This window comes from Sorghum bicolor, chromosome 1 (assembly GCF_000003195.3).
Source record: "Sorghum bicolor cultivar BTx623 chromosome 1, Sorghum_bicolor_NCBIv3, whole genome shotgun sequence".
Lineage (NCBI taxonomy): Eukaryota > Viridiplantae > Streptophyta > Magnoliopsida > Poales > Poaceae > Sorghum > Sorghum bicolor.
In genome coordinates, this window is record NC_012870.2 from 31,416,782 (window position 1) to 31,439,327 (window position 22,546).

A 22,546-nucleotide genomic window follows, 5' to 3' on the forward strand; every position below is an offset into this window, starting at 1 on the left:
ACACGTAGTAGAGCTACACAGTTCATACCACGCTTGTATTCGCCCCTGTACAAGCACTTAGGTGCAAGATAATACAAACTCTCTCCCCCCGCTGGACGTAGGGCCTTCTCTTGCCCGAACCAGGATAAATCTCTGTGTCTTCTTGCATCACCATCCGGAAAGGGGAGCACGCATACAAATTTACTCGTTGGTGTGACCCCCCGGGGGAAAAACACCGACACAGGGTCAAAAGAAAAGTCCTCAAAGAAATTCTGTAACTGAGATGCATCACCAGATGCATCGTACCGATGTAGTCCCCGAGCTTGCTGGAAGGCGAAGTATGAGCCTTGTAGCAAGGTCTAAAAAATTAAATTTACCAGTCCGTCTGCAATTGAATAGACTGATCGACCAGTCCCCGGGTGTACAATAGTATGACCACCAGGACCCAAGCACCAAGTGCGCTCCTTAAAATTCTGCGTTGCTATGCTGGACGACCAGTCCCCGAGCATCAAGCGCTTAGTAATCGGTGCGATATTTTGAAGTTCCGAGCTGATGAACTAGGCGATCAGTCCCCGAGCATCAAGTGCTCGGTGGTCGGTGCAGTCTTTGAAGTTCCGAGCCGATAGACTGGACGACCAGTCCCCGAGCATCAAGTGCTCGGTGGTCGGTACAGTCTTTGAAGTTCCGAGCCGATAGACTGGGCGACCAGTCCCCGAGCATCAAGTGCTCCGTGGTCGGTACAGTCCCCGGATTGTTGACTCCCTACCAGTTTTGTCTGGTTGTTTTGAAAATTTTCCACACAAAGAGTTGACGTGACGAGACCTTCTGACGGGATGTCAGATGGATGCATGAAAAGTTGCGCCTGGCAACTGTACAGCCGCCCTTTGCGCGGTTTGAGAAAAGGAAACCATCAATTTGTATGAAAACTCCGCCGCATTAATTGTCGATAATCATTGAAAACCAAAACGCCGCATCCGGCGTATGGCCCGCCCACTTCCCGAGGATGCGGGAAGTGGGAGGGGGTGAAGTTGTGGGTTATAAGAGCTCGACAGTTCCCCCTTTACTGCTTACCCTGCCATTGCCTTCAAACCTTCCACTCTTGCCTCCTTCAATCATCTACACCTTAGAATCCACTTCCTCGACTCCCATGGCGAAGAGCGACTCCAAGAAGAGGGCCGAGCTGATGGCCAAGGAGTGGAAGAAGTCCCGCAGCACCGCCAAGTCTCTTGGTGACCTCGTCGATATGGGGCTTCTGCACGGCCCAGAGCTCGGCGGCTGGAGAGCGCCGGAAGGAGAGAGCTTCCCCGACCCCCGTGCTGGTGAGATCGTGGTGTTCGAAGACTTCGTTAAGAGGGGTTTTGGGGTTCCTGTTCATCCCTTTCTTCAGGGTCTACTTCTTTATTATGAGATCGGGATTTGCAATCTGCACCCGAACTCAATCCTTCTTATTTCTACTTTTATCCATTTGTGCGAAGCCTATGTGGGCATAGAGGCGCACTTCGACCTTTTCTGCTATCTTTTTTGTTTAAGAAAGAAGGGAGCAGTTGGAGACTCCAAGGTTGCTGGTGGAGTATACCTCAACCTTCGCGACGGAATGAAAAACCGCTACCTGCACTGTCCATGGAACACTTCGCTGACCGAATGGTACAAGAAGTGGTTCTACATCAGGGAGGAGCCGGGCAGCTCCACGTTCTGCGACGTGGGATACATCCCTGAGAAGAGGGTGAGCTGGACCGACCGCCCAGAGTTCGACGGTCAAGTGGCGGACCTCATGAAGCTGATCGACTGGTCGCGCCTGGACGGGCTTGGCGTGGTCGGCAATTTCATTTGTCGTCGGGTGATGCCCTGCCAGAAGAGGGTGCACTCGGTGTACGAGTACGCCGGAAGCCTAGACCCGACCAGGATGCGACCTGAAGTCTTGGAGAAGGCGGAGGTGCAGCAGCTGTTGAACGAGCTGTTCAACTTCGCGGATGGGGGCTTCGTCCGTGGCAGTGATCGGGTGCAAGCCTTCAAGTTGGGGCGACCAGCACCTAAGGTATCTCACTGATTATTTTTCCTTAGCATTCGTTATTGTCTGCTGCTGACTTATTTTTGCTACTTCTTGCAGATCGGAGATGTGGATCGGTGCACGGTGTATGTGTCACTTGCACCCGGGATGGAAAATCCTGCGGGGGAGGAGCCGCCAGAGGAGGATGCTCGGTGTACTCGGTACACCAGCAGTGAGGAGGACCAGCCCGTCCCATCCCGACCACCGAGGAGAGAGTGGCGGGGAAAAGGCCAATGGCGGCGGATCCTTCGCCTACGGCGACGCTGCCAGCGGAGAGCAGCCAAGCACCGAAGCGCCGTCGGCTCGTCCGGATTACCGACGACGATGACGAGGAGGAGGAAGCCGCACCATCACTAGTCCGATGGCCTCGTAGCCGTCCGGACAGTGCGCCGGCCACCACTGGTCGGGTGGCCAGTGATCCTCCTTCGCCGCACGTTACAGAGACAGGAGCCCAAGCGCCAACCGGCTGGGCTCGGAGGAGGTTCACCGCGACCCACCGTCGATCGGATCTGTAAGTGTTCGACTTACGTATTTTGGCGTTTTTTTTGCTGAAAATGCTGCTTTGATTTTTAGCGCGGCGTCGGATGTCAACCCCGACCACGCCGCTGGACAAAGGGTGGCCGAGCCTGCTTGCGCTGCTGAAGATGCGGCGCCGCAGACCACAGATCAGCCTGCGGCGGCAGTTGCTGCTACAGGCATCGAGGGAGAGTCTGCCCCGGCGAGTGCCGCGGCGAGCACTCCGCCGAGGGATGGGGAGGCAGGAAGGGCCGCTCCCCCGAGTAGCATCGCGGAAGGGGAAGATAGAGCACCAACCCCTCCCCCTACCGAAGAGAGGAGGGTCCCAACGCCACCCCGGGCAGGGGCCTCTTCGTCCGCAGGCGCCCCGGGCCTGGCCCAGGGGCCGGTGATGCCTTCGACCACGACTGGCGGCGGTGCAGCGGACGAGGAAGCCCAGGCATCCTCCGACGACGAGGTGGAGGAAATTGAATGTCGCCCCGTGATGGCCGCCAGCACGTGTATGTGTGGCGCCAACGCGGGGACCACTTCATCGGGCATGAGGAGCTCGCGGAGACGGAGGAGGCCGACAGAGTGGAGCGCGCGGCCAAGCGACTCGTGGATGAAGTCAAGGTAAGTGATCCTTAACGCTGTTCGACACTTGTTATGTTGTATTGTTGGGTCGACACATGTTTTCCATGTAGGGCGCAATGAAAACGGCGAAGTACCGAAAGAGGTGCTTCGACCAAATAGAAGGTATTGTGGCCGAGAATAAGGCCCTGTCCGCAGAGGTGGACCGTCTGCGGTCGGAGATTGGGGAGAAAGTAGCCGAGAAGAGCGCTCAGGAAGAGCACTGTCTCGAGCTTACCCGACGCTTAGCCGACCAGTATCGGCTGCGAGAAGGTTAGTCTCGTACTTTTAGGCGGCTGTATGTGACCGCGTTATTTGAATATGCTGATCTGGGAATTATTCGTGCAGACATGGAGGAGGAGGTCGCGCGCCTTCGGCAGGAGAAAGAGCAGCTCAGCCAAGAGCTTGCCGGGCACTGGAGGCCGGACGCCGAGCAGAGGAGGAGCTGAGCCGGAAGGACCGGGAGTTGTCTGGTAATACGCACCGCCTTCGTTATTCGTTGTTTATCTCTCTTTTATCTTTGATACACTGAATCTAACATCTTGCTTGACTTGCAGTGCTCAAGGTGAACGCCAAGAAGCACCTGGACGAGCTGGTCAGGGACCGGGACTCCTGGAAGGTCAATTGTTGTAAGATCTGGAAAGGAGTGTCCCCGGTCCTGGACTTGATCAGCCCCGAGCTCCCGAAGAGCCAGCCCCGCACGCCGAAATTGACGCCAGTTGAAAAGGCGCAACGGGCGTGGGACTGGCTTCAGCAGTTCGTGAAGGACGCCGGGGAGTTTGCTGGTGCGCACATCCTTAGCATGGTGCGCGCCCACTACCCCCTGGTCGATTTGACCAGGCTGGAGAAGGGGTACCCCAAGGAGGTCGGCCCGCAGGAGGCGGACGAGCTTCGGGGTGGTCTGCTGGACTTGTCGTCGACGGTGATCGGCGACATCAACCTATGTGGAACGGCCACTCCCCCCGACCAGCCAGGTTCAGATAGGTCAGCCAGGGAGCTGTCGGGCGCGTCTATTGCAGGAGATGGGCGGTCGACGCCTGCGGTCTCGACCAGCCAGGCGCCGGTGGCCCCGACCCCTTCGTCCGGGCAGCAAGGCCAGGCGGGTGATCAGCCCGAGCAGTAGGCCAGTAGGATAGCCTGTAGGAGTAGGCTAGTGTCCGCCCGTCAGGGTGTTTATTGTAAACTTTGTATATAAAGTTTGTAATAAAGTTTTGAATTTGTCATGACTACTATTTTGAGCGCTGTGAAGTTGTCGGAGTGACGTGTCACTATGTTTGATTCATGGTCGTTAAGATTTTCCGTCGCAGAGGACATTGTTGTTCTTCGCCGAAAGCTCTGCGTGTAAAGAAAGTATAGCCAAAAAAGAAAAACTTTTATTACTGCCAACTATAAGAGACTTACAAGCAAAAGTTACTGGAACTTATGGATAAAATCGGCGCAGTTTGTCTATGTGCCAAGAGTTAGGCACGCGTGTTCCGTCAGGATACGCCAATCTCTAGGATATAGGTCGTGTGACTTCAGCGACCACAAAAGGTCCCTCCCAAGGAGTGGATAGCTTGTGCATTCCTTCCTGGCTTGTTTTCCACCGGAGTACCAGATCGCCGACCACGAAAGAACGGTCCTTTATGTTCCTGTTATGGTACCGCCTGACTGCCGCAAGATACTTTGCTATTCGGAGACAAGAATCCAGACGCTTTTCCTCCATGCAGTTGATTTCGAGTTCTCTGACGCTGTCGGCTGTTGACTGGTCGAAATTTTCAATCCTAGGAGAACTAAAGGTTATGTCAGATGGTAGGACTGCCTCGGCGCCGTAGACCATGAAGTAGGGTGACACTCCCGTGTTCCAACTGGTCTGGGTTCGTAGACCCCAGACCACAGCTGGTAACTCTTTCATCCATCGACCAGGTGCTTTGTCGTTCTCGGTGTACAGCCTTTTCTTGAGGGCGTCAATGATCATTCCGTTTGCACGCTCGACCTGACCATTTGCCCGTGGGTGTGCTACTGACACGTATTTTATGACTATGCCCCTGTCATCGCAGAAGTCCCAAAATGCGGTGCCAGTAAACTGAGTACCCAGGTCGGTGATTATGCTGTTCGGGATCCCGAATCTGTGTATGATTTGACTAAGGAATTCCACAGCCTTCTTGGAGGTCGCTTTTACCAGTGGCATGTATTCGATCCATTTTGAGAACTTGTCGATTAATACGAAGACGAACTTGAAGTTACCAGGGGCCGGTTTAAATGGCCCGATCATGTCGAGTCCCCAACAGGCAAAAGGCCAGGATGACGGGATAGTTTGAATCTCGTGAGCAGGTACGTGGGTCCTTTTAGCGAAGAACTGGCACCCCTCACAGTGTCGGACTAGCTTTTCGGCGTCGTTGACCGCGGTTGGCCAATAAAATCCTGCTCGGAAAGCTTGACCGACCAGCGTTCTGGATGCAGCGTGGTTGCCGCAGGATCTGGCATGTATGTCTTCGAGGAGTTTGATGCCATCATCTTGAGATATGCATTTGAGTAGTACCTCGGAGCTTGCATTTTTTTGCATGAGTTTGCCATCCACCAGTATGTAATTCTTTGATCATCGAATGAGGCGTTCGTTCTCTGTTTTGTCCTGAAAACCCGTACCATCCGATATGTACTTGATGAACGGGGCACGCCAATCACGACCACTGGTTGTCGGAGTGGCATCGTCTATGAGCATGGTTTCCGTGGGTTGCTTTTCGACCAGGCCAGAGCCCACGCTTGGCTCATGGATGTCCTGGACGAAAACACCTCGTGGGATCGGGGCCCGAGATGACCCTAACTTTGACAACGCATCAGCTGCGTGGTTCTTATCCCGGACCACGTGGATGTACTCTATGCTATAGAAGTTGGTTTCCCATTTGCGAATTTCTTTGCAGTAGAGATCCATCTTCTCGTGGGTCGCATCCCACTCCTTGTTGAGCTCTTGGATAACTAAAGCAGAGTCGCGATGGACATAGAGGCGTTTGAGTCCCAGCTCAACGGCTAGCCTTATGCCATGCAGGCATGCTTCGTATTCGGCGACGTTGTTTGATTCCGGGAAAAGGATCCTAAGGATGTAACGCAGCTTGTCCTTGTTAGGTGATACGAAGAGTATCCCAGTTCAAGGACCCATAAAAAAACATTGACCAGTGGTCGGTGACGTCGGGAACGGGAGGCTCGTTGAGATCCGTCCATTCAGCAATGAAATCGAGCAGGGCCTGAGACTTGACTGTGGTGCGGCTCTGGAATTCCAGGGAAAATGGGCATAACTCCATCGCCCATTTTACAATTCTGCCGTTGGCGTCTTTATTGCGCAGAATGTCCCCAAGAGGAAAACTGGTGGTTACCAAGACTCGATGGCCGTCAAAGTAGTGCTTCAGCTTCCTTGATGTTATTAGAATAGCATACATGAGCTTCTGTATTTGTGGATACCTGGCCTTGGATTCGTTTAGGACTTCGCTTATGAAGTAAACGGGTCTCTGGACCTTGTAGACGTGACCTGGCTCATCTCGCTCGACCACTATTGCCGTGGAGACAACCCTGTCGGTTGCAGCATTGTAAAGGAGTAGGTCTTCATTGGTCTGAGGTGCTGTAAAAACAGGCGGGGAAGTGAGGAAAGCCTTAAGCTGGGTGAACGCAGCGTCGGCTTCCTCTGTCCAGGAGAACTTTTCCGACGCCTTCAAGAGTTTGAAGAAAGGGAGGCCTTTTTCTCCTAGTCTTGAGATGAAACGGCTGAGCGCGGCCATACACCCGGTGAGCTTCTGAATGTCTTTGACATTTTTAGGTGGTCGCATGTCAAGTACTGCTTTTACTTTTGAGGGATTCGGCCGTATGCCGTCGCGACTGACAATATTGCCGAGCAGTAGACCAGAAGGAACGCCGAAGATGCACTTCTTGGGGTTAAGCTTCCGCTTGTATCTATTAAGCGCCTTAAAGGTTCGGTCTAGGTTGTCGATTAGGGTGCTTGCATCTCTTGTTTTGACGACCACGTCATCGACATAGGCCTCGACGAGGTCATCACGAATCTCGTCGTGGAGGCATTGCTGGATGGCCCGTTGATAGGTGGCTCCGGTGTTTTTGAGTCCGAATGACATGGTCATGTAGCAATATGCGCCAAAAGGAGTAATGAAAGATGTTTTTATCTGATCGTCCTCCTTTAGCGAGATCTGGTGATAACCAGAGTAGCAGTCTAGAAAAGAGAGGAGTTCGCATCCGGCCGTTGAGTCGACCACCTCGTCGATGCGAGGGAGACCAAAAGGATCTTTAGGACAGTGTTTATTGAGATCAGTGTAATCAACACACATTCTCCATTCATTATTATTTTTGCGTACAAGAACCGGATTGGCGAGCCAATCGGGGTGATACACTTCTTTTACGAATCCGGCTGCTAGAAGCTGTGTTATTTCTGTCCTAATAGCCTCCTTTTTGTCACGAGCGAACCGTCACAGCTTTTGCTTGATTGGTCTTGCGGTCTTCGAGACATTTAAGGAGTGCTCGATCAGGTTTCGTGGGACGCCAGGCATGTCTGCGGGTTTCCATGCGAAAACGCTCACGTTGTCCCTTAGAAACCTGATGAGCGCGTCTTCCTATTTTGGATCCAGATTGGCCCCGATGAGGGCCGTCTTCTCGGGGCTGCCATCGACCAGCTGCACTTCTTTGTACTCCTTGGATTTTGAGTTCTTTCTGGCGGTCTTCTGCTCGGGTAATGGGAGCTGGTCGGGAGGCAGCTGCGTGGCTTGGGTTGCTATTTCTGCCATGCGGATTGAGAGGTCGATTGCCTCGGTAATCTTGAAGCTTTCCTCTTCGCAGGTATACGCGGTGTAGACGTTGCCTCTGACGGTTAGGACACCCTTCTCCGTAGGCATTTTAAGGACCAGGTATGAGTAGTGCGGGACTGCCATGAACTTTGTCAACGAGGGTCGGCCCAGTATGGCGTGGTAGGTCCCGTCGAAGTCCGCGACCACAAAGTTGATGAACTCTGTCCGAAAGTGGTCGGGTGTGCCAAATTTGACAGGCAATGTTATCTGTCCGAGGGGCACTAAACTCTGACCTGGCAAAACCCCCCAGAATTGAGCATCGTAGGGTTTTAGTTGTGCAGGAGATATTTTGAGGGCGGGCAGACTGTTGCGGAAGAGGATGTCGATGGAGCTTCCCCCGTCCACGAGCACGCGCTCGAATCTGATGCTGTTGATGCAAGGGTCCAGGATCAGAGGGAAACGACCTGGCTCTGGGATAGCGGCCCACTGATCCTTCCTGCTGAATGAGATCTCCCTGTGCGACCATGGGGGAAATTTTGGGTCTGCGATCAGCCCGTCCGTGCTGTCTATGTTGAGGCAGGCTCTCTTTAATAGCTTTATTTCTCGCTTTATGTGGGGCTGACGTATTGGTGTCGGGGGTCCCTATCTTGGTCCTCGTCCTCGTCTTCATGGTCGTGCCCGTCTCGCTTGCCATTTTTCTTGGTGGAGTCGTCTTGGGCGGCCCGCCGTGTGTAGATGCTTTTGAGGACTTTGGATGCAATTGGCACGGTCCCTTCAACGTTTTGTTGTAGTCTTCTTGGTAGTCCCGCCGCTCGTTGGGACGTTTAACCGTATTCACTTCATGGTCGTAGTCGCGGGGGCGCTTTCCTCTGAAATCGTCGCGATTGTCGCGGCGCCGATCCCAAACTTCTCTGTGATCACGGTTGTCGGGGCGGCGGTGGTTCCTGTTGTCGTAGCGACCGCGACCGTCATCTCGCCGGGAAGGCTGGTCGGGACCTCTCGCATCGTCTCGGATTAGTTTCTCTGCGTCGTCGGCATCGGCGTAATTTTTAGCCATGGCGAGGAGCTCCACCACCGTTGTTGGCCGTTTGCGCAATAGCTTGTTCCTCAGCGCTTCATGGAAACGCAAGCCCTTGATGAAGGCAGAGATGGCCTCGTCGTGGGAAATCTTCGGGATCTTGAGGCGCATATCCGAGAATCGTCGGATGTAATCGCGTAGAGGTTCATTCTTCTTGTCCCTTATCCTTTCGAGGTCGTACTTGTTTCCAGGCTGCTCGCATGTGGCGATGAAGTTGTCGATGAAAGCCTGGCGTAGCTCTTCCCAAGAGTCGAAGGAGTCCTCGGGCAAGCCAAGGAGCCACTGATGACCAGCCTGGTCGAGGACTACAGGGAAGTAGTTGGCCATGACGTGCTCATCTCCCGCTGCTGATCGGACGGCGATTTCATAAAGAGTGATCCAGTTCTCTAGATTTTCCTTGCCGTCGTATTTTTTAAGTTTTTCGAGCTTGAAATTGCGGGGCCACACGACCTGGCGGAGGTGTGAGGAGAATAGTCTTAGGCCCGGGGGGCCGTGCGTTGCATCGTACTCGATACGGCGCAGGTTTTCGTGAACTGCTCTCTCTGTGGCACGCCTGTTGATGCGGTCCCGGGCATCTTTGGGAGGGATGTTGTATCGGAGATCCCTGTGCTGGTTTACTTCTTGACCGCGCCTGCGGTTCTGCTCGCGGTGACCGTCAGTGTCCCGACCACCATCGTTACGCCGTGAATCTTTTCGATGGTTGTCGGGAGAGCGGCTGCGGTGATGCCTGCTGGGAGGCGGTGAGGTCCGGCTACGATTGGTCTGGTCGGAGGTGGCTTCCGTATAAGAGACGTCGTGGACTCTTTTGAGCAGAGTGGTTGTCTATCCCATTGTGGCAATCAGGTGCGCTCGGATGCTGGTTCGGAATCCCTGACACTCAGGGGTATCAGGGAGCCGATCTAGATTAGCCATAGCGACAGCCACGTTTGCGCTTGGCGTTTTGTAGACTGGCTGGTCCCCGACTATGTCAAAAGCGTCGCTGAGGTTATGTGGTGGAATTTGTCGTTGCTCATCTGCGCGTCGTCGGGCGCGATCGGCGTTGCGCTGCTCGCGGAGCTGCTTCTGCTCGTCGGTTTCTCCATCAACGACCGGCTCGTCGGCGCTGACGTTAAAAACAATGTCCCCTCGCCGGGGGGGGGAAACACTGGGAAACGAGGGAAACCCGGAGGGTGTGAAGGCAAATCCAGGTCGTAGTCCTCGTCTTCGGAATTTATAACTTCGGTGGGGATGGAACCGGTGCTTGAGTTGGTGCTGGAAGCCTGACCGTCCCGTAGCTCTCGGATCGTCACCATGTTGACATAGTGACGAGCAGGTCGATCGTTCCTTTTCGGCGGCCAATCTGCCTTGCTAAAAACGGATTGGATGTGCCGTGAGTAGAGAGAGGCTGAGTTGTTCAGGCCACAAAGATAATTTTCCTCCTTAAGCTTGACGGTCCGTCCTGAGGGAGTTGAAGTTATCGTCAGAGACGTTCCCAGCCGTTCGTGTGTAACGACACGAGTTGGCCGACGGAATTTGAAGAAATCCGTTGAAGCGGCTTGATCAGCCTGGCTCAGGATTCCATCTACTAGTTGGGAGGCTTCAAATAGCTTGGAATCAGCGCGATCAAGCGCTTGAAGAAGGTCCGAGCAGTCGATCTTCTTTCCCTTGTAGAGCGGGAACGGTGGTCGGGCGCTCGGTGCCGCCATCCGGGTGGTCGGAGGCGACGTGATCTCAGATTAGATCTGAGTTTCCTTCGAAACCGTGGTCGTAAGGCCACCGCCGCACGTCGTCCACGTGATCTTGCCGACGGTGAACGTGAGGCCTCCGGGCACGGTCGCGGAAGCTGGGATTGTGACCATCTTGTTCGCCGGAGAAGTTGCACGCACACCCCCTACCTGGCGCGCCACTGTCGACGAAAGCTGGTCGGCAGTCTACCTTGGGGTATACCCACGGTAGTAGTTTATCGGTAGACGGTGCGCAAACTACGAACTCGATGGTGACGCAAGACACGGACAAGCTTTTTATCCAGGTTCGGCCGCCGAGCTGGCGTAATACCTACGTCCTGCGTCTGGTTGTATTGATTTGTGTTGAGAGAATATGATGTCCTAGGGGGGTCCCTTGCCTCTCCTTATATAGTCCGGAGGGCAGGGTTACAGATCTGGAAACTAATCCTAGTCGGTTACAATTGCCATAGATAGTTCGATATCAATTCCTATTCTAACCGACTAGAATCCTGCTTGATCTCCACGTCTTGTTTCCTTGCGCGAAACTCCAAGCTGTCGGATCAAACCTTGAGCTTGTCTCGTAATGGGCCAAGCCTCCTGGCCCAAGTCTAGCCGTAAGGGTATAGGGGTCTATACCCCCACAATCCTGTATATAAAAGCTTAATTAGTTTATGTTAGCCCTTAGTTGTTGTATCGAATATTTTCGAAACTAAACAAGTCTTTAGTTGTTGTATCGAATAATTTATGGAATAAAAGCTTTAGTTGTATCCAAATATTGTCTAAGTTTAGCCTATTCAAATAATTTTTGTTGATCGCGTCAAAAACTTTTAACACTTGATTAAATTTGCAGAAATGACCAATCCGAATGACAACATGGATGATGCAATGATGGACCTAATCAACAGCGACGCCAATCCAGATCCCCAAGACGAAGATGATGGGAGTCAGTACTTTGCTGATTATGAAGAACTTGTAGGAGACAATCCTGATGAGGTCTATCTACAATCTAGTATATATGTATATATATGAAATTAAGATAAATGACATCTATACTAATATATTTATACTTGTTTGTGTAGCTCTCTAAATCGGCGACAACTTCTGAGAAGAGTAGAAAAGTGCGCGGCCCGAAGAAGCCGTTGGAGGGTCGGTACATTCTGTCGGAATTTGATGAGGGTACAGGACAAGTACTTGGGGCTAATTCTAAAAAGTTTGTTGCGCACTGTGGCTACCTTGTAAGGGACAGGCTCCCGGTTAGTGCTCGTGAATGGAGGCAACGGAAAGATAACCCTAATATTAGTTTTGTCTCAGATCGTGACAAGAAATTGATTTGGCAAGATATCCTTCAACATTTCACACTCGATACACAGGATGAAGCTTTGAAGGAGAAGGTTAAAATCTGGGCTATGTAGAAGATGGCCAAACAATTTCAGGCTTGGAAGAAGACATTATACAAGACTTTTGTTGCACAAGGCCGGACACCATATTTCACCAACAAGGCCTACATCAAGTTGAGGCCTTTTTGGGATGAGTTCGTAGAGTTTAAGAACTCAGAAGAGGGTCAGGCACGGATGATCAAGAATCAGGAAAATGCTAAACAGAAGCAATACCACCATCACTTGGGTTCAGGTGGCTACTGGACTGCTATTCCTAAGTGGCAAAAGCTAGAACAGGAGATTCTTGGGAGAGGGATCGAACCAGAATCAATGCACTGGCGCGAGCGCGCCAAGTATTGTTTCTTTGGTCACGGGGGAACCATAGACCTAGAGATCGGAAAGATAGTGTACGGCAAAAAGCTCGAGAGAGTAGGACAGAGAATGGCCTATGCTAGAGGATTAGTTGAAAGCGGCACCTGGCAGCCAAATAGAGAAAAGGATGAGCTCACATACGCCCTAGAGACTGCTGAACACGGTGGGCGAACTAGAGGCTATGGGGAGGTATCATGGGAGCATGGCTTCCCTAAAGATAGACCGACTTATAGAAGCCGCCAACGAAAGAAGGAAGAGGAGTTGGGTATTCTTAACATCACTACCAAAAGTTGACTTAGTTTTCTAATTCTGATAACGGTGCCAAAAATGCCAAACCTATCCCTCATACCACTTAAGCCAAGTTGTCATCCCGAGCATGACATGAGAGACGCGGTATTGAAATATGCAATTGCTCTTCTAAATAAATAATGAATAGGATCTGCAAGCGCACAGATTAATACCGATGTAGCATTTTAACCGGGAAGTATTCCAGGTATCGTTGTTTATATTTTTACCACTGGGAAGGGATTAGCAATCACCAATATTGATTACAGAATAGAATATGAGATTGAGTATCTATCATTGCATGTATAATTGAGAACATTTATCTAACTCTTTCATAGAGAGATAAGTGTCACATAAAAGATATATGAAGTAATGAATAGTGACAAAGATAATTAATCTGATCAGCATAACTTAGCCACATAATAAATATGATAAGCACCTCAATTAGATACTCCTGAAAGTCATTAGCATGGTATTAGAACGAACTACAAGAATATTTCCTAAGTTATTCTCAACTATATAGTCTAGCATTATCAAAGTTAGTGCAAGCATACTTAGCAATCATTGTGAGACAAGACTACGCCCATGCATAGTGATATTAGCAAGGAAAATGAGAAACATAGCAATCACTACCCTGTAATAATGTTGCTCTGCCAGCCCAATACACGAGAGGGGGACTATATAAGAATCAATGAAGCTGTCACTATCACGAACTACCCCACGATCTGGCATATTGGGTACAATCGCAGATAAATACGGTATAAGCTCCACGCCTACACAATATCTATCATTTACCCATGGATCCGATGGATAAACGCTATACGATCCTAAGCATGTATATAGATCCAATCTAACTAAGCCAAGTACATAACTATGATAAACTAAGAACAATATAATCTTGAATATAAACAAGTAGAGCAAAGTCATAAGCAATATATTGAAGTAGAACAAAGTCATATTCATAATATTGAAGAACAAAGATAATTAGAAGAACAATTAGAAGCACAATTAGAGAATTACCAAGAATCCTCTTGACAGATCCGGAAACCAATCGAAGATTGACTCCTTCTAGTCTAATCCTATGTAGCTATGCTAATCTAGATATCTAATTGATGTGGTGGCTCTAATCTTGATCAGAGGCTTCTTCTCCCTTGAAGAATAATAAATTAGGGTTGAGAGGCTCTCTCCTCCAGGGGCCAGGGGGTCTGGTTTTATAGTCCCTTCAAGTGAATATGGGCCGTTGGATCAAACCAACATTGATTGAACGGTTATCCTTGATCCTTTAGGTCGGTGGAGATCTCCCACGAAACAGAGTCCTGATTGGACTCTAAGTCAGGGTGGGCGCCCAGGGAAGGAGGGCGGGCGCCCTGCCTCTGGGCCCTTTCGGCCTCCGCTTCCTTCCCATGGCTTCTGGAGTCTTCTAGATGTAAGATAATTGCGCGGCACGTTAATATCTCTATGTAATCCCGACGTGTGGGCCTTTCTTCCGTATTTCCTGATAACCCCCTGCAGAAATAGACAAACACCAAAACTCGTGGAATTCTGTTAGATAAAACCCTAAATCTAGATGTTGATTTTATTTGGATCCTTTTCTTTGTTTATTTGATAATTAAATTTGATACTTAAGGACCGTCAACAGCAGAGCGGTTGCATAGGTTGGAGGCAATGGTGATGGAGTCACACGAAGCGGCTCGTGAAGCGATAGCGCGAGAGAAAGCGCTTTTAGAGAGAATGAACGAGGAGATCAAAAGACAAGTGTAGATTCCAGTAAGTTCTCTACAATGGCAAACTGCATCAGAGCCTAGAGTCAACATTAGCCCCCCCCGGTCAGTTGAAAAGTAGTTGCACTTCCACGGATATGCCAACTATTCAAGACGACGTGGGGCTGCACTTTCCGGTGGATGACATCACTGAACCTGTGACAACATGTGAGCTGCACATTCCACAGGGGACTGCCACAGTCATGGTTGCTGTCGCTGTTGTAACCCGTGTCGACCCTACGAGGACACCAAGAATCCATGGGGCGATAGTTCCACCTGGATATGCTAGTGTCTCGGTGGATAGAGTTGTCAAAGGCTTCAGTAATTTGCAGCTTGAGATAGAAGGAGGTGATGGAGAGAAGACTCTAGGAGACGCAGAGAAGACTTTTATTTGTTGGTGCAAGCGCTACATCATTATTCCTGGGGCATCACCTAGTAGTCTACCACCACCTCCTCGTCATGAATCTAATCCTAGGTGCGGATGAAAATTGACTATACATTTGTTCACTAACTTTATTTTGCATTCTCTTAGTTAGCGGTTTACTCATATACCTTTCGGTTTCACAGGTGGTCACCAACATGTCATAGTGATGCGGGTGATGACGAGGGAGTGCAAGACACGGCTGCATCGCCTCGGTCTCTAACACCACCACCTCAGGCTCCAACGCCACCACCTAGGGATCCAACACCGCCACCGGGCTCCAACACCGCCACGTCAGCCTCCAACACCGCCACCTAGGGCTCCAACGCCACCTAGGGCTCCAACGCCGCCTCCTCGGGCTCCAACACCGCCACCGGCCGCCCCATCGCCTCCACACGTGGCTCCAGCACGAAAGAAGAGGCCGGCCACACAATCAAATGTGTCGGCCGCCCCGCCGCCAAAAAAGAAAGCCTCCAAAAAGAAACAAGCTATCATTCCTAAGAAGCTGTCTTATGAGAAGACTGATGCAGAACTAAATGCTTCAGTAAAATCAGACGTGGATAGTTTCTTCAAGAAACTTAAGACCGAAAGAGAAGCCAAGCGAAACCCTGAGAAGCCATACCTCTTACTACGGCCAGAAGATCTATGACAAAGGGTTGAGGCTGAACAAAAAAAAGAGGCGTGAAGCTCAGAAAGAATCATCATCTTTATCGGACTATGATTGCACTTTAAGGAAATCCATAGAAGAAGAGAAGAAGAAAGAGAAAAGAGCACGCAAGAGTGTAGCACAGCTCGGGGAACAATCAAAGCAATCAGTGCCCCCGCTAGTCATTGGAAATGAATATGGTTCAAACATTGACGTGCTAGACCAGCAGATACCGACAGATTTAAAATTTGATGAGCTTGAATTTTTTTTGCGGAAACTGGTCTTAGCTTAGCCCAAATGATAGCTGGGGCACCAATTGAAAGTGCTCCACAAATTGATCATTGGCAGAAGGAATATACATATGGCAAGAGTTTATACAACCCTGCGGCCCTCAGCAAGCTTGGAACGCAAATGTACATGCTAAACAAATGGTACATGGCAGTGTGTGTCAGAAAAGCAGATGACTATGTTTGTGTCCCAATTAGAAACTATCATTACTTTCATGGTGATGATATTATTTATGTTCAATTTAATGAGCTACACCAACTATGCCACATGGATGCTCTTGACAAATCTCTAATGAGTTGCTTCTGTCTGTAAGTGATTCTTCCTTTCAATAATATCTCTGTAACCTATCATGTATATATATAACTAATTACAGAAACCCGCTATACATATGCAGAAACATGATGAGGGACCTCAGAGTTAGAAATGATAAGGAGATTGGATTTGTGGATCCAAATGTTGTATTCAAAGACCACAAGACCCCGTATGTCTTATGGAGAACTCAAACAGAGAGAAATCTACGGAGGTTCTTGATCAACCAAAAAGATAAAAGATATATACTCTTTCCCTACAACTTTAAATAAGTGTCGTTATCGTGTGTACATTCTATTTAACTAATTAATCAGATCAATATGAAGATATATACTAATTTTGTCTACATATGCTCACAAATGCAGCTTTCATTGGATACTAATTGTCATTGATCTCTCGCAATGTCAATTGGTAATCTATGACTCATTGAGAAAACCATAGGATGATTACCAAGAAATGATAGATATTATCCAAGGGTAACTCCGATCTCTATATATTAAATTCTGCTCTTTTTAACTTGGTAATGGATAATTAATAATGATCGTTTTATTGCTAGGGTTTGGGCTGGGTTCGTGCAGAAACACCGTCTTGAATTGAATGCAACACTTTCAAAGCCCATCTTACTTCAGTGGGTTCTACGGCAGACACCGGGCAACAATTTGTGTGGCTACTATGTGTGCGAGTTTATGACGGTCTATGCCAAAAGAACTAATCTTGAGCACCTAAAAGCATGTAACATGTATATATAATAAGTTTATTTCATTTATTTGTTGCTATTTAATAAATCATATTCATACCTCTAACTTTTTTCTTTAATGTCTATTAAAGGAGATGTGGCTGAAGGAGCAGGTGTTAGATGCGGTGCGCCTAAAAGGAATTCAGCAGACAATCGCAGGATTTCTTAACGACCAAGTCCTGGATCCCGGCGGCGAGTGCTACTTCAACCCTCAGGAGCAGATGAAACCAAATAACGATGATCATTTGTACGATGCTTGAGTGGCGGAGATAAATTGTGTTGTAAATAGTTTGTCCGTGAAGCATATGTGTAAATATTATATTATGGACCTATAGATACATATTATTTATATATATATATATATAGTGTTTTATAGTATATTTATATGTAATGCTTTAAATTATATAAATTATAGGTGTGCGTTCCATAAACTACCAGCAAACAATACGCATTCGAAAATAACAATAACATAATTATAAACCCTAAATGGAAAACCAAATGAAAAAAAAAAGAAAAAAGTCTTTAGTCCCGGTTGGTAGCAACAACCGGGACTAAAAGTGGAGGCCAGGTGGCACACCCTAACGCACCTTTTAGTCCCGGTTGCTGTTACCAACCGGAACTAAAGGTGGACCTTTAGTCCCGGTCCTCGAAACCGGGACTAAAGGTGGGACATTTAGTCCCAAAACCTTAGCCCCGGTTCCGTAGCCGGGACTAAAAGCCCTTACGGCCCGGGGCTAAAGCCTCTTCCCTGTACTAGTGCTCAATCATACTAGAACATTGAATGGTCGTGCATTGTCAAATTTGCTTTGTTAGTTTTAATCATTATTCTAGCTAAATAATCATTGGCTCTAGATAATTGCAATGGTGTGATATAATTCAGCGTTCTGGTTAATCATGAGCTCTAGATTAGCTGTGGATATGGCATCTGTGTAACAGAAACAAGTTAGTCCTTTGTAGGGAACATTCTGTTTTCTCATTTTTTTAATGGATTCATGTGCATTTCAGTATAGTGGGTAGCTCAACATCTGATTAAAGATCTATCTTATATAAGTTGTGTGTAAATTAGAGATCTATTTCTATTTAAGTTGTTTAGAGTTGTGCATTAAAGAATTTAGATGACAAGGTACATTTGGTTTTTGTATTTTTGTGACCTGCATTCAAACCATTTTCATGTTCTTAGAGTAATTTTCTTTTGTTTTCCCATAGAGCGCTTGTGTGCTAAAGACGAACAGGTCTGACTTCTGAGTTGCCTTGAACCCAAATGTGGTTCTTGCAATTTTGCAAGTTTGTATTAGCAGAAGTGAAATGATGTTGTGACATAAGAGACACTACTAGAAGCTTCAGTTCTGGCTGACACAGGTGAAAGCACTAAGCATATTTTTTTCCTCTTTTAAAGACAAGATAATAACTTGAATCTCATGTTTTCTATTTTTAATGTAACAAAAAAGAAGGGTTTAACAGAAACATGTGTTGTTGAGCAGAGCAGAGGTGTTCGGAATCAATTTCCAAATGGCAGGATGTCTTCTACTTGCCTTTTCACATGGCCAGAGGTCTGGAAAAAGAGGCTTCAAACATAAAAATTACTTCGGTTAAGGTTGGTTCCACTTGATAAGACTTATGCTCTTACATATAATTTATATTCTCCATGCAAACTTGTTTTCAAAGCTTCATGGTACTCTTTCCCAATTGTGACCTCATATAAAAAGTAATAAAGGGTGAAAACTTAAGAGTTGTATGGGCTATGCCATATGCCATTAAGTGAATCAAGGGGCATTTGGAATTTTAGTATTTATATACTGACAAAGGGCTTCCTCTATTGTCATCATCAATTTTTAGGTATGAACAAAAGGCCTTGTGCTTTTGTTTGTAGAGTTAATTTTAATTTGGCTTGCATATAGTATTTATTGCAATGATTATGAACATTTCATAACTCTAACATGATTTTCATTGCTATGATGCATTTTTGACAGGATGCAGCTTTTGAGAATAATTTTCGCCGAAATGCTTATCGATGTTGTATTGCTGTTGGGATGGATGAATGTGTCATCGGAACATGGCTTCAGCATACAAGTTTTCTCTCACGATGTTGTTTGAATGGAGCTCAATCTCTTAGAGGAAATGTATAGTTGCTTGTCTTGTGTGAAATACTTTAAAACAGAGTAAACTATCAACACATTTGCCTTCTGTGTAAACACATGTTTATAATTATTATCATGTATATTAAATTATATTGTTTGTTGTTTTTTCTAATTATATAAAATAGTCCAAATTATACTATTCCAGACGCTCGATATTCGAAAGAAATGGCTGTTGTCATTCGTGTATGTGAGAATATGGAATGTAACTTTGTTCCTTTTTTATTAAATATCACTTTAATGTCGGTATTTAATTTCACAGTGTTGTTATTTTATCATGTGATCTAATTTAAAAATTTAACTATCCCGTAGCAACGCACAGACACGCTACCTAGTCTATAGAAAAAGGCTAGACGACCTTTGAATTTACAGAATGCTACCGTTGACAAGGTGCATACTGCATATATACGACTATACATTTACAGTCAGAAAAATAAAGCGTCCTGAGTTATATATTTCTACTCTATATGACTATATGAAAGAACACATGGAAGAAAATTAAATTAACGACCTGACTGCGAAGCATGCATGGCTTCTTCGTTCTCTTTCTTTAGGGGGTGTTTGGTTTCTTCCGATAAACTTTACTGTTCGTCACATCGAATGTTTAGACACATGCATGGAGCACTAAGTATAGACTATTTACAAAACTAAAAACACAGCTAGAGAGTAATTTGCGAGACGAATCTTTTAAGCCTAATTAGTCTATGATTGGACAAAAATTTTCAAATAAAACGAAAATGCTATAGTACATATTAAACTTTACCAACCCAACGCAACACCTCTTATTTACAACCACTTAGCAGGCGCTAAAAAACATATATATATAGGAAGAAGAAGAAGAGATCATCTAGAGCAGGGGGTCGGTCCACGAAGATCTCCTCAATCAACGACTTGGGGCCCTGAAAGTGAAAGCGAAAGGGACGTACGTGAGGAGGACAGCCCAAAGGCAGACAGCGACCCAATTGACACGTTGATGTTTCGCGCCACATGCCTCCAGCAATTTTATTTTTCCATCCAATCCCCAGCGTACGTTCCCACCACTGGTACTGGACTCTACTGCTGGTGGTACTTGCGCGGTCCGGCCACGAACCTGCGTGTGGCTTGCTTTGCTTATGCTTTGGGGGCGGACCAACTCCACTCTGCCTTTGTCTTGCCTTTTGCTCAGATCGTCCGGCTTCCTCGCCAAGTGCCCAGCACTAGTTGGGAGCGTTTTCTTCTAACGACACAGATATTAGTATTAATCAAGGGAAAACAGCATTACGGACACCTACAGAGAGTTGGTGATTAAGAAGAAACCTAGTCCTAATTCAATTCATTGGCAATGCAGAGGCAGCGAATTGCGTCCCCATCTGCATAGACATAGGGGCTGCAGACACGGCAGGGCTTAGAGCAACTACAAAGCTACTATATTTGTAGAGTTCCACCACCTGTGCAATGAAAATAGCTTCACTTCGGAAACAAAATTTCTCCAATGCTCTAGATCTATCAAATCTGGATTCACTCAAAAGGCGGATCTCAAGCCAGATTTATACCATTTTGGAGAGATGCTATACACCACTGCTGTCTCTGGTTGCACACCCTTATCCCACATGCTGGTTCATTTCATTTCTTTTTTTTCTTCTTCTTCCCCTGAGTTTTTGTGCCGGGTTATAGGTTGCCTAGCAAAACAATGCTCCTACCTGCCAGACCCTAGCTGGCCTCCAGGTGTGCCGCCCCAACTCCAACGCAACCAGCTCATCACGACGCCGCGCTCAGATCCTACGCCAACTCGCTCATCGTGTAGGTACCCCATCATCCACCGCTCGCTGACTCCTCCATCCTCTCCCCCTTACACCGCCACTCCCTAGCGCATTCCCCTCCAACGCGCCTGAGGTCGAGGACTCTGCAACCAGCCACGCGTGAGCTGCATCTCTCGCGTCTGGATCCACACTACACCGGTCATCCTCTGCTCGATGGGGAGATGAGGTGGAGAATACATGTTTCTAAAGCGTACGTTATGATACATGTTTAAAGCGAAGAATTATAATGACATATCTTTAAACAGTTGAATTATAATTATAGTAACATAAGTCTTGTTTAGATCAAATTTTTTTTTTGGATTTTGACACTATAGCACTTTTATTTTTATTTGACAAACATTGTCTAATAATGGACTAGTTAGACTTAAAAGATTCGTCTCACGATTTACAATCAAACTGTGCAATTAGTTTCTGTTGTTATCTATATTTAATGCTTCATGCATATGCCGCAAGATTCGATGTAACGGAGAATCTTTTATATTTTTAGGGTGAACTAAACAAAACCATAGGGCCTTGTTTAGTTCACCCCAAAAACCAAAAAGTTTTCAAGATTCCCTGTCACATCGAATCTTTCGGCACATGTATGAAGCATTAAATATAAACAAAAATAAAAACTAATTACACAGTTTAACTGTCACACTCTGGCTTTTATCAGGTCTCTTCCATTCAACATGGAGGAATGCAGCAAATACTACTTTTAAATCCCACTCATACTCAGCAATTGTTCAAGAACGCGAGTCCTCACCAAAGTTCTCAACAACGAAATGATGCCCTGACACAGGAGGGTGCAATTAAAATTTCCAGGAAGGCATTCATAGATCATCATGTCCCTTCCCAACACAATAAAGGATCAGGGAACACAAGCCATCACCAAATATCTTCAAAGCCCACTCCAATTTTCAAGCCACAACAGGTCCCCAAACATCAAGGCCACAATGAAGAGGATGGTTTGAGAAAAACTTACAGAGAACAATTGTTTGATCATCAGAGGAACACTTACCATGCCCCAGAATATGATAACTCTCTATTCCAACCTCAAGGTAAGTTTGCTCAGCATGCATGTGTACACCAGCATGGCTCCAATTATCATCAGAATGCCCATGGTGGTCGTCAGGCACATCAACCCTACGGACCAAAAAATCAGGATCAGAATAGTACTTACTGTGACAGAGAATATATTGACCCCTCGTTCCAGCCCAGTGGAAAGTTTAATCAGCATGCAAATGCATACCAGTGTCACTCCAATTCTCATACAAATGCCCAAGCTCATCACCAAGTGCATGAACCCTTCAGACCAAGAAATCAGGATTTCAATTCAGGCGACCAATGTTTTGGCCAGGATTACCACCAAGGTTACCATGATTACAGTGGAATGAATCGTGACCAGTATCATCCTCAACAGAGTCGGCATCAAATTTATTACGGCCACAGGCCCATGACTCAAGGCCAGTATGGAACCCAACAGAACCATCATCAGAATTACAATGGTCGCAGGAAAATGACCCAAATCCAGTATAATTCTAGACACAACCAACTTCATCAGCAGTTTCCAGAACAGCGACTGCAACCACAGCCTTGCCGCTACTACTGTCAACAAGGATGGTGTCGCTATGGGGAAGGCTGCTGGTATTCCCATGACATCTGAGTGTTAACCGATAAAGGCAACACGCTGGTGCTGCCCTGCTGTGGCCTCAGCTAACTTGAAACTTTGAAGTGGCAGGTGTAAT

The 22,546-nt window shown here is 47.4% G+C and overlaps 1 protein-coding gene across 1 annotated transcript in view; it reads left to right on the plus strand.

Annotated features, from left to right (window-relative positions):
- Positions 1-21,587, plus strand: part of LOC110431829 (formin-like protein 5) — a 51,837-nt gene extending 30,250 nt beyond the window's left edge. The window contains exons 3-5 of the mRNA XM_021451500.1: positions 2,087-2,103; positions 2,600-3,042; positions 21,475-21,587. Of these exons, the coding sequence (XP_021307175.1) occupies positions 2,087-2,103; positions 2,600-3,042; positions 21,475-21,587 (573 nt within the window). The remainder of the gene's footprint in view (positions 1-2,086; positions 2,104-2,599; positions 3,043-21,474) is intronic.